This window comes from Chenopodium quinoa, unplaced genomic scaffold (assembly GCF_001683475.1).
Source record: "Chenopodium quinoa cultivar QQ74 unplaced genomic scaffold, ASM168347v1, whole genome shotgun sequence".
Taxonomy (NCBI): domain Eukaryota; kingdom Viridiplantae; phylum Streptophyta; class Magnoliopsida; order Caryophyllales; family Amaranthaceae; genus Chenopodium; species Chenopodium quinoa.
This window is the reverse complement of record NW_018743828.1, coordinates 512,015-523,925: the sequence shown is the minus strand read 5'-3', so window position 1 is coordinate 523,925 and position 11,911 is coordinate 512,015. Positions and strand designations below refer to the sequence as shown.

At 34.9% G+C, this 11,911-nt stretch overlaps 2 protein-coding genes across 2 annotated transcripts; one reads left to right on the top strand and one right to left on the bottom strand.

Moving 5' to 3' along the window:
- The first annotated feature begins 847 nt into the window (after positions 1–847).
- Positions 848–4,856, top strand: LOC110685512 (coiled-coil domain-containing protein 115-like). The gene is made up of 6 exons (XM_021862046.1): positions 848–1,202; positions 1,879–1,996; positions 2,334–2,468; positions 2,719–2,853; positions 2,972–3,079; positions 4,514–4,856. The coding sequence occupies exons 1-5, from the start codon at positions 1,038–1,040 to the stop codon at positions 3,064–3,066; spliced, it is 648 nt and encodes a 215-aa protein (XP_021717738.1). The 5' UTR covers positions 848–1,037; the 3' UTR covers positions 3,067–3,079; positions 4,514–4,856.
- Positions 4,857–5,880: 1,024 nt separating this feature from the next.
- LOC110685511 (cytochrome b-c1 complex subunit 6-like) lies at positions 5,881–10,387 on the bottom strand. The gene is made up of 5 exons (XM_021862045.1): positions 10,256–10,387; positions 9,025–9,070; positions 6,629–6,716; positions 6,246–6,335; positions 5,881–6,158 (listed from the first exon to the last, which is right to left on the bottom strand). Coding segments are annotated over exons 2-5 (213 nt in total). The 5' UTR covers positions 9,027–9,070; positions 10,256–10,387; the 3' UTR covers positions 5,881–6,125.
- Positions 10,388–11,911: the final 1,524 nt, after the last annotated feature.

Here is an 11,911-nt window from a genome sequence, read left to right as displayed (position 1 = left end):
CAGGCTATACATGCAGTTGCGTGCCTACACAATAAAATAACCAAAAAAAAAAGTAGATGAAAAGATAAATGTTAAAATATTAGGTGAATGTGAATCCATGAGTTAACGTGTTCGGTATTCTTTTGATATTTATTTGTTAGATTAGAAAACCTTAACATAAGCCCTAAAGCAAATCGGATTAATAGAAGTTCCCCATCATTTGGCATTTGCGCCAGCAAAGAATTACTCCGTATGAAATTAACAAAGGATTGAACGCTCATAATCAGTTACTAATTTCGCCAAACAGTTACCCACTTCATTAGGGTGAAATGTCTTAAACATCCACATTGGACAACGCAATTTGACTATCTTACCCCTTGATTTTTTTATTACTCGTATTTTTTAGTTCACAAATTCTTATATGAGGCTACTTCGTCAATGATAAAGACTTAAAGGGGTTATCGGTCAGTGTTATAGGGGTTATTTGGTCGATATTGTAGGGGTTATTCAGTTAGTGTTATAGAGGTTATTTTTATTCTTTTACAAGCGGTCACACGGTGTGGTCAATCACACACAATACAAACTGTTTTTTGGTTAATAGGAAAAAGGGCCTATTGTTCCAAAACTTCTCACATATCCCCCCGACCCGAGTAGGTAATTTTATCATTTTATATTTATTTTAGTAGGTAAGATGAAGTGTCCTATCAGATCGAAACCTCTCACAAGTCAATATGACCTGGGCTGCCGGCTAGAAGATTTGAAAAAATAAGAGTATATAAGAAAATTTCATACTTTATGGGAATTGAATCTCTAACTTCATAGTTAAAAGGTGCTCTCATTTCCACTCTATCAAACTTACCTCCCTGTAGGTACTTTTGAAGTTTTGATATACTAGTAGTCTAGTACTTCTCGTTTGGTATTCTATTGTTTCTCGTTTCATACTCCGTAATTTTTTGAACAAAAATATCGTGAGTTCCTCAATATTGCCAATTTGCGATCAGCAGAGCCCAAAATTAGTGAATCAAACCCTAAATTGAACCAAAAAAAAATCAATAAATATGTCTGAAATTGAATCCTCAATCACAGAATTGCATAATGCTGCTACTGCTGATCATGATGATCTAAAACAGAAGAACGACAATGATGAAGATGTGCTCAAATTCATGGATTCCGTTGATTCTTACCTTCTTTTACTCGATGAACTCTCCTCCACTCTTCGTCAGGTTCTATTTACTTACTTTGATTTCTCAATTCCTAATTTACTTTTTCATCAACTTGTATATCTGCTATCTTCTGCTAATTACGTTTCAATTTCTTGTTATAAATTGATTGAAAATCGAGGATGAATTTCTAGGGACGAAATTCGATTAATTTCTGCTCTATTGCAATTTATTGATTTTCTATTATAATTAAAACTTCAAATGTCTGTGTTTATCAATTTGTTGATTTTCTATTGTATGCAAATTGGGAGGTTTTTTTTTTTTTTTTAAAAAAAAAATTCCTTTTTACAGATTAATGTTTCTGAAAATGCACTCTTGTTTGTATTTTAGCTGTTTACTAAAGCTGTGGCAAGTTCTTGTTGATTATAATGGAAATACACTTTGTATATTACATTAGTTTGGAACTTGAATGATGTGTAAACAACTGAGGCATCGATTATTCAATTGTTATTGTAATGTCATGCTATGGTGTCTAGATTATCGGCGATTCTCCACAGTGATGATCTAATCGAATATCACCACTCCTAGAATAAAGCCCTTTACAATAGGGGTGAGGTTGGTGCAATCAATAGAGGAAGTGTGGTCTTATGTTTTTGCTTACTTAACCCTGTTGTCTCTTGATTATGATATTGTGTTGTTTCTGTTTTTGATACTTAAGCTTACAACACGTTGGTTTCAGGGATGGTTTGATTTTGCTAGTGCTCGTTATTCCATGGGAACTTCACGCGTCAATAGTGTTTTATTGGACCTTAAAGAACACTCAGCTGCCACTCGTTTGGAAGTAGAAAAGGGTGATGGTGAGAGTTTGAAATTTTACTATCATGAATTGGCAATTTTTTTTGATATGTTTGAGTATCTTAAGCTGTCAGAGATGATATTGAAATTGGATAGAAATATTGGACAGAAGAGAGGAGTCAGGGATACAATATGCATGTATTGTTTTCAGATGGTGATCTGAAAAGAATTGTTTCAATTAAATGTAGAAATGACGGTTCTAGACTTCTAGTACTAGAAAATATGCTAGTTATTTGCAGATTGAAGCTTAGTATATTTCTTTGGTACAAACTTTCTTAACAGTTTCATTTAACAAGTCTAGATATTTGTTTTTAAACTTTCAATATTAAATTGTTGCAGAACCACATTTTACTCTCTGCAAGTGGGTATCCGAGGATGCTGCAGATTCTGAGAAAATGAAAGAAGGAAATAGCGGGTTACAGCAGAAATCTGAAAGTATGCGCCAGCGACACAAAGACGTATCTCAAACAACAGGTAATAAACTTAGGTCACTGTATATGAACTGGTGAGCTTGAGCAATATGTTTTGTGTAATGTGAAACACTATCTGTTAAAGTGTTTATTAAGGATTTGGCTGGATCCTCGTTTCTAAATATTAGATTTAACGGCTTTAAAATCATTTTGTATCCTACAGATGTTTGTGTGCTGTTTCTTGTATCCTTTCTGGTTGGGTCTAGCTGTCCAGAGAGATTTACTGATAGTCTCCTTGTTGTTTGTCTGGATAGCCAAGGAAGATAGCTCGCCAAGTGGATCATCAAATCCTTTTGCACAGGTACAGAAGGAAAGATCAAAGTCACTTGCTGTTTTCGGCTCATTAGGTTCTCCTAAATTGGGAGCTGCTCAACTTTCATTTGAAACAGGTTTGAATGTTCTCTTCGTTTCTTTTTACTCATCACCTGTTCTATGAACTTTTAACATCTATTATAGCAACTTTTTGTTTTCTTGTAATAATATACATCTTATTTTTCTAACATACAGCCTTGGAAAAACTGGTTGAGATAGCAAACATGCGGGCATCAATGCTACATGCTTTCGAACAAGTACATCAACGCATAGATGGCATTGAGGACTAGTACAAGTCATTCGGTATCAATTCTAAATTTCATATGGTTGATCCTTTACAGTATTTGATCTGGAGGTGTCAAATCGGATCACCTTGTCTGTTTTTTCCCACTAATTAAGCTCCACATACACTGTCATTTTTCTTTAATGTTCTGCTCTCTCTTTTTTTTTTTGGATTTCTTTCTGCTTTGACCTTGTGCATTTTACAGTGTTCTATAAGTTTTATGACCTTTTGCATTTTACTCCACTAGTATAATTTTTTTTAATTGTTTCTAAAAACTGTTCAGCTGTTCTACTCCCTTAAATTTCTTGTTTCTTTACTTTGTGCATCTTATCTTTTTTTACTAAGATTAGCTGAAGGATCAAACTCTTGAGGTGGAGCTAGCACCTGTGTTGATGAAGTTGCTAAAAGCTCCCTGAAGAAATTTGCTCAAAGCCTCATCTTGTACAATTAGCCGAACTGTAGCCGGAAGTAGTATTGGTTTAACACATTGCTCAAGAATCAAAACCCAACTGTAGGTAGACTTGTTCTAGTCAAAGTATCTTTTACGGAGTATTTATTGCCTTTCTCACCCAGTGTCTCCTGCCCATGACCAACTAAATGTTTAACTTCTTTTTCAAAGCCTGACTTCTTTCAGAACTGTTCTTAGGCCCTCAACTCATGATAGTAACTTGCAGCCTCTACCCAATGAATTCCTAATGTTTAATTGGAAAGCTCAGATTAATTTAGTAAATAGGGTTTGCGTCTGTGATCATGAGCTCCTCTTAGTCCTCCCAGCATGAAGTGTAACAGGCTAACAGCTCTACTGATCAGGCTCCCAACAGGACTTAAAGTCTTAAACCTGTGGTACCTGTGATTTAAACCTCAGTATGACTGTGGGAACTCTACTGCAATGTCTCCATTTCTGGTTTTGAATTTACTCTTGAATCTTGATACTAGCATACATAAATCACAGAATATGGAAGTAGGCAAGTAAAATAGAGCTAAGGGATAATGAACTTTGTTAGGTACCTCTTCATTATTTCCAAGTTGTAAGCAACTGAAGAATTCTTTTGGATTGTCAACTTGGATAGACCTAGGAAGGTGTTGTTTGGGAGGAAATTAGTGGCCAAACCTCAAAAGAGATTCTATCAACTGATTCACCTCAAAGATAACGGTTACATTGGAAACATTCTCATCCTCTTTTCTTCTTCCTGCTTATGTTTACCAAACTTTAGAATTTACTCCTATACCTGGATGATTGGTAGTTTAGTAGTGAGTCCAGAAAATAACACTGACAGTGCCCCTTTGAATAACTTGGTGATATCCTTTGTTAAAATTTGCATTAAGTAGCATCATAAGCATTGGTGGTGTCCTCTGTTTCTCAGGATTCCTTATGAAAATGTAGTTGGCTCATGGTTAGACTATTCACTTTAAATTTTGGACCTTCAGCTAACAAAACGTATTTTCTTTGCTAGGTTTGTTCAATCTTGTTGGAGGAATTGCCTCAAGATTCATGACAGCACCTTTATCTTGTTTTTGGGTACACCTAAGAATTTGTAAGATGTATGACAGCTGAATGTGTTGTGTGACCATCAAGGTGACTTCCCTTTGATTCAAGCATCATATGCAGCTCATACATTTGATTTCTGAGGTGCAGCTACAGATTTGCAGGAGCCCTCTTATCGGGACTGAATGGGATTGAGTTGTGGTTGTCAAGTTTTGGTCGAAGGATAAGAATTGTTGAGAATGTGATTTTCCGTAACAATACTTAGCTTGGGTTGCAACCTAAGACAGAATAACTACTGCTTTGTCATTAAATCAAATAATGGCTACTTTTGAAGTTGGGTAACTTTTAGGAATTTAGCAAAACATTCACAATTCTCCTTAAAAATTCAATCTTCTTCCATCTTCATTGTATTGAACTTCCTTCATTTGTGAATCATACGAAAAATTAATTTTATTTATTAAATTTAAATTTCAGTAAATGCTGTAGTATTACAAGTATATACACTATGTATATAGGAGTAATAACTAATAATGACCTAAAGTAAAGTTCAAAATAAGTCGAGGTTGGAAGGCATTATGGTAGGAGAGTAGGTATAATTTATTTATTTATTTATTTTTATTTTTTTTTGCATGTTCACGTATGTTACTTGTTCCCTATTGCTAGGGATCATCATGGAAAGATACCCCTGGAAGCTGAGATTTTTAAACAATAGGCTATTCTTGCATATTTTGAAGTAATCAAAAATAGTGAGCGATGGTTGCACAGACAATTGTATGACTAGGCCATATGCACAACTTGAACCATTATGTAGCCTAAAATGATGATGATGGCAGCATAATCAAGGCGATCTATGAATTTTACCCCACCCTTTTTTCAAGTTTTCCTTTTGAAATAAGTCGAAGATACTAACATGTAAAGAGGATAATTTACGCAATATTAGAAGTGTACAAAATAGCTTAATAGCAAGGTATAAAATGTACTACCTCTGGTTTTTATTACTCGCAACAGAGAAATATTTTTTCTCACAAATAGTATAATCTCATGAGTTTAGCTCTTATGTGACCTTCCTATACCCTTTGGAGACTCCCTCCTCTCGGTTCTAGCATTCCCAACAATTTTACAAGGCTCATTTACTTGTTTCAATATGTTCTCCCTCCTGTTCAATCTCAGACTAACCAGCACCTTTCTCATAATGACAAAACCTAGCTAAATAGAGTAGAAATTCACATCGTAGATCATCCAGTAGTGCGTGCAATACACTTTCCTCCTTACTGTCTATTTGATGATGGGATAATTAAGTACATGAAAAGGCGGTAAATCACAATGGAGGGATTAAGTATCGCAAATGGGAAGGTGAGATTAGCGAATCTGTCAAAATAGAGTACACAAACTTTTATTCTAGAAAGAGTTTTCAGTGTGCTTAAAAATTAGTGTTCATTTCTGCTTTTTAAGAGAACAAAATTATAATTTCAAGGCATTCATTGTGCAACACAAAATCACAATGTGAGAAGAAAGGTTGAGCTTGCATCACAGCAACAAGAAATGAGTGTCTTCAATGCAACACCAGAAGGATGCCACTATTATTTCAGCTTAGCAAATAATCTTGGAGCAACCTGCATTTCACAGAAAAGGTTTCAGATGAAGATGAAAGGCTACCAACTTGAAATGTTTTAACCGAAGGAAAAAGTTTGAAAACTTACACATTTATCAATACAAGACCAGTAGTCAAAATACTGTCCAGTGCAATGCTTATGTCCACTTTCATCATCCTTGATCCTCTTAACGCATGCCTGCATTATAGCTTCTAACATCAGAATGCATTTCCAACCAAGCTTAAAATCATTCGTCATAAGAATAAATAAACATATATATATATGTTTATTTAGAATATATTAGGTCACATCGGCAAACTTTTGCAACTAAAAAGGAGCAGCCCATCTCTTTTCCTGTTGAGGAGAAAGTTTGGACAAAAGGTAGGTAGGCTTGAAAGCACAGATACATAATTTTCCAATTGATATCATCTCTATTGAAGTCCTTACTCACTCTTGCATTCAGAAAGATTTCTATATCAAACATGATTTACCTGGTAATCAAGCAAGGGTTTCACACATTTGGGCTTGCAGATGCTTTCTTCAATCTCCCTCTTAGGATCAACAGGCTCCTCGTCCGACCTACATATATTTAAAAAAAAAGGTGGAAAATACATAAGAAAACATTAAAGTACTATGCTACAAGGATAACTTAATACAATTTCTCATTTTTCTTTATTATTGGTAAATAGGAGGTGGGGTGCAATTTATTGAGTGAGATTTTGAGAGCTGGTCATCAAGTATTTCATATCCACTCAAATACTGTTACTTTAAGGACTTGCTAAATCCTACAATACCAGCTCAGAAACGAAGACGAAGGTGGATGATGCTGAAAACTTCAGTTGTCATGGAAAGACAGAGATGGGGAAAGACAGCACACATAGGAAATAGCAGCTATAAAGAAATGTGGAAAAAGGTACCAGAACTAATAGCCAAGCACTCAAAAAAAAAGAAAATAAATGTAAATCTTACGATCCAACATTCATTTAAACAACCCTATGATATAAACCTCAAATGAGTGCTACGCACTTCACCATTAGATTACACTGAAAAGCAGAATCAATACGTACTTGTCTATTGCCCTCAACTAATGAAACTTTAAGAGTAAGACTTGATATTCCGATCCTGGAAAATCTCAAATTTAAAATCTATAGCAAAGCTAGGTCTATTATGAAACCAAAATTTCAATCTTGACATTTGTATACTTTATCACTATCATTGTAGGTTAGTCAAAGTGATTTTTTTACAATAAAGAACACTATGAAAGGGTATGTAAGTCCCTTGCACAAACAGCGGTCTAGAAACAAAAACCATCAAGTCCAAAACCAAAGGAATCACGCGTTATATTCAGCCCAAAACCAAGAACAGACAAGCAAATAAGCAATATTCTAAGTGAAAGTTGTGAAATACATTTCCCAAGGCGCCCAACTAGATGATAGGCTTACATGAAATTCGATTACAAACTATTTCCTTTCTCATTTCAACAGCACCTAAAAACCTTGGCTATAAAAACAAGGCAGAATCTAATTAACTCAAAAGCAAAAGAAAAAGCTAAAAAAAGAGCTACATGACAATCATTGATCTTACAGCTCCTTCGCAAAACTAAAACCAGTTGGATAATAAATATTTTTAGGCTATCATTATGCTTATGCATATTCCCCTTAGAAAGATAATTAAAGTTTATGACTTTCCTTTGCTTCCAAACAGACTCAACGACCTCACATTAACATAAGCGCAAAGTCCATCATTTGTTCTCCTTCAGACTAAACATTGAATAGAAAATTCAATAACGTAAAGGTTATTTTCCTCTACAAACTCATTAATAAAGCTAGAGATAGTTTAATCAAATTGCTTAAGATTGTCATTCCGTGACAACTTCATTGCTCCACAGCTTTTTTGAAAAATACCACCCTACAAAGAACTAAAATATGTCTCAACAGATGATCCTGAACCAACATAAACCCAGAACGCACTCCAGATCCACTCTTAATACAAGATCCTTAGCAGCCAATATAAAATTCCAAGTAAACCACCTTCTTATCCCATTTCTTTACAATAAAAACACTAAAAGATAGCCTTCTCTTCATGAAAAAGCCTCTTAAGGATTATAACTTAAAACTATTCCATCAATGAAAGTTTAGACAGCTTCTCAACAATTTCAATCATAGGTGATTCAAGATAAAATGCCATTTCATTCCAGCAAAAGGAAACAGAATAATAATCTTCAAAAACATTGTTTCATATCCTAAAATACGATCTTTTGGGTCAACCTTCCCCATAAGCAAAAATGGTATAATTAATTTAGAGTAGTAGATAATATAAATGAAAACATGAACTAAAGGCATCAAAACAATAGACCTAGAGTGAAATCTGCAGATCAAGAAATGATTGTATTTATGAGAGCTAGAAAAGGTGTTGAAATGTACCCCATAAATGTAAGGATGCACATCACACATCGTTTATCAAAAGTTCTAAACCCAGATTTTCCTTGTTGCAAAATTAAATGGTAAAAAAGTAACATAAAATCCTTCTCAAGCTCCACCACCACTACCAGCAACAAGATGATCACCTAAAACTTAATGCAAATAAAATTTGCATAGACCAACTATGGCCATTGAATATTTCATGTTGCAAATTTTAAAAAATATATCTACGTGGTATTAGGAAAAACAAGAGACTTTTATTAAACAATAAATACTTGTCTTGTATTAACATAATGAAAATTGACTTTTCACGTAAAATAAAAATGGGGAAAAGGACACATGGAGGCAGTATAACAACTTTAAAAACTAAGGAAAATTGCAGGATCCAAGGAATAAGAGGCTCCATCCAATTATGTAATAATTAATACCCACATTAGTTTGTAAGTAAAGAGAACATATATACTTACATAATTAAGAAGTTGAAATGTGAGTAAACCAAAGATTATCCTTGCCCTGCAACAGAACATCAATGACTCATCAGAAACACATGTTTAAAACAATTCAGTACAACAGATTAGAAAACTACTATTGTTCAAAAAAAAAAGAAAAAAAGAACTTAAGCCTTGATTATTATACCTGGTGCTAGTAAGGAGCATTCAACTCTCACCAATTTATACACACAGAGAGGGAGAGAGAGAGAGAGAGAGAGAGAGAGAGGGAGAGAGAGAGAGAGAGAGAGAGGGAGAGAGAGAGAGAGAGAGGGAGAGAGAGAGAGAGAGAAGCACAAAGCCAAAAGCCAAGTGCAACTGTGCAATGCAAGGTGATATGAAATATCAAAGCGCATAAAAGGCAGGCAACAACTTATAAATAACACAAAGCCAAGAGCCTTTATTGATGATGCCAACACTAACAACAAATAAACAAAGGAACAAATAACAGAAAATGCTCCCCCAGTCGATTAACGCCTATAGGCCAATCTTGGCCATCTACAAGAAGTTAGCGAAGAACAAATACTGATACAGCCACACAGAACACTGATACAACAATTGGTACATACATTCCCCTCGTCCCCTCCCTGAGCCCCTGTCCGCCCCTTCCCTAAACAAAAAAAACTTCTCCAACATCTAAATCCAAGTAAAAAGCACTATGTTTCCAAACAGACAAGCAATGGTCAAAATTTAGCATATTTGCAATCAAATGCAATACAAAATCCTTCGAAAAAATGTATCGCCGGCATAGATTATATAACCAAAAATGTTAAAAAAAAAAAAAAAAAAAAGTTCAATGTTGAACATCATCTTGAAAATTTCAGATGCCATTTTCTAAGCATCCGTCGCACAACTCCCGATCAAAATAGCATGAGAATCAAATCGAAGTGTAAAAACATCAAACCCAACACAATAATTCGATTCAACGAACCAAGCGAAGTAATCTTAAAATGTTATGAGATTAATCAAATAAAAATGAGGTCAAAACATGGAAATTAATCCAGCTAAATGAATTCAATTAAGGATAAAAAATCCCTGATAAAATGAAATGAATAAATAAAAAATAAAAATAAAAAACCCCTAAATTATACATGTAAAAATTGTGATCTGATGATTTGATAAGATTCTGCTATACTACTACCATTGTTGAACAATCAAAAATTGTAAAAGACGAGTAAATTGGAAAGAGAGAGAAAGAGAGAAGTCGCACCTGTAGATCAGTGGGGAAAAATGGCTCAGGAAATTGTGCTGTGAAGAAAGAAGTAGATTTGCAATTAGGGATTTCAGACTCTTACCTTTTATTTTATGTGCTTTTCTTGTTTTTTTTTTTTTTTTTTTCTTTTTTTTTTTTGGGTTGTTGTTGTTTTAGTATATGGGTTACTGTGATCGGGCCATGGGTTATGAGGCCTTTTATTCCTGCCTTCTCATTTCATCACCAAAACCAAATCCAAATCCGAACATTGAAAATGCGGGTAACCGAACCAAAATGTTAAGAGCCTGTTCGCATTGCTGTAGTTTTTTTTGTTTTTTTCGGTTTTCGTTTGCGCAGGTACATCTACACATCTACGTCTACCACAAATTTTTGGCCCGGTTTTTTTCTTCGGGAAACTCTACATTAGAATCCGTAACTTTTTGAAATTCTACGTTGTGCCCTTACTTTTTAAAAGTTCTACACTGTAACCCCAAGGTACAATTAGTTAATACGATCTAACCGTGCCGTCAAGTGTCCGCTAACGGGGTTCCGTTTATTATTGTTTAATTACTGTTTAGATTGGGTTGTTAAGTTAGGGGGGAAATTTTCCCACCAAATCAACAGGTTTCCCCTTTCCTTCCTATTTTAATTTCCCTGTTCCCCCTTTCCCTCAATTATAAATTTTAGGGTTTCAATTTGTTTTCTTTCTCTCATCTTCATCCTCTCACTGCCCCTTTCCCAATCATGTCATCTTCAACCTCTCACTGCTCCTTTTCCTCCAATTCGTCTTGTTCGTCGGAGTTTGTCAGCCCACGATGTTGGTGCAGGCCACACAAGCTTGCGAAGTTGAAGATTTCAAACACAATTCGCAACCCAAGGAAAGCTTTTTCTAAGTGCAATGACTATGGGTTCTTCAAGTGGCTGGACGAAAGTGATATTTTGGGGTTGAATGCTGTAATGAAGAACAACAATGGGATAGATTCATTGGTTTTACAGTTGACAAACTTTGTGTCTTATGTTAAGGAAATAGTGAAAGTTGGAATTTTTATGTATGTGTTGCTAGTTGTGATTCTGTTGTTTAAAAATGGGGGTAATTAATTGTACTTGCCATATAATATTATAGCTTATTGTAACACAAGTTAATGATATGAAATAAAAGTCTTTTTTGGTAATTCTTTTTTTTAAATGCACTTGTTTCTACGCATAAACCAAAATAATATAACAGCAAAAGAGGCTTGGATTATATACACAGCAAGCAATGTTTACACAAAAATTTCCCCAGAATTAAGTATTGTAGTTTTGTAGTCATAAAAATCACCCCTAATTACATCATATTAATCCTATTTCTGCCAAAATAATTATAATGCAACACCTTACATCAAGTTATAGCATGGATAGCCTGTGTAGAATTTTCTGCCTTATTGGACTTATGCTCTGGTGAAATACCCTGCTTGGTGGTGGCTGAGTTGAAGCACCAGCTCTTGTATTTGATGGTGTAGGGGTCCGCCTTTTTGGCTGGCTGGAACTTCCTCCTACAGCCGGTATCCTCTCACTTGCTGCTCTTGGTAGTGGCTGTTGTTGTCTCTCCCTTGTTGAATTCTGGCTTCCTGTACAGTTATTAATCATAAGGTCAATTAGGTTAGTGTCAGAGGACTGTGATGAAGGTTGTTATCT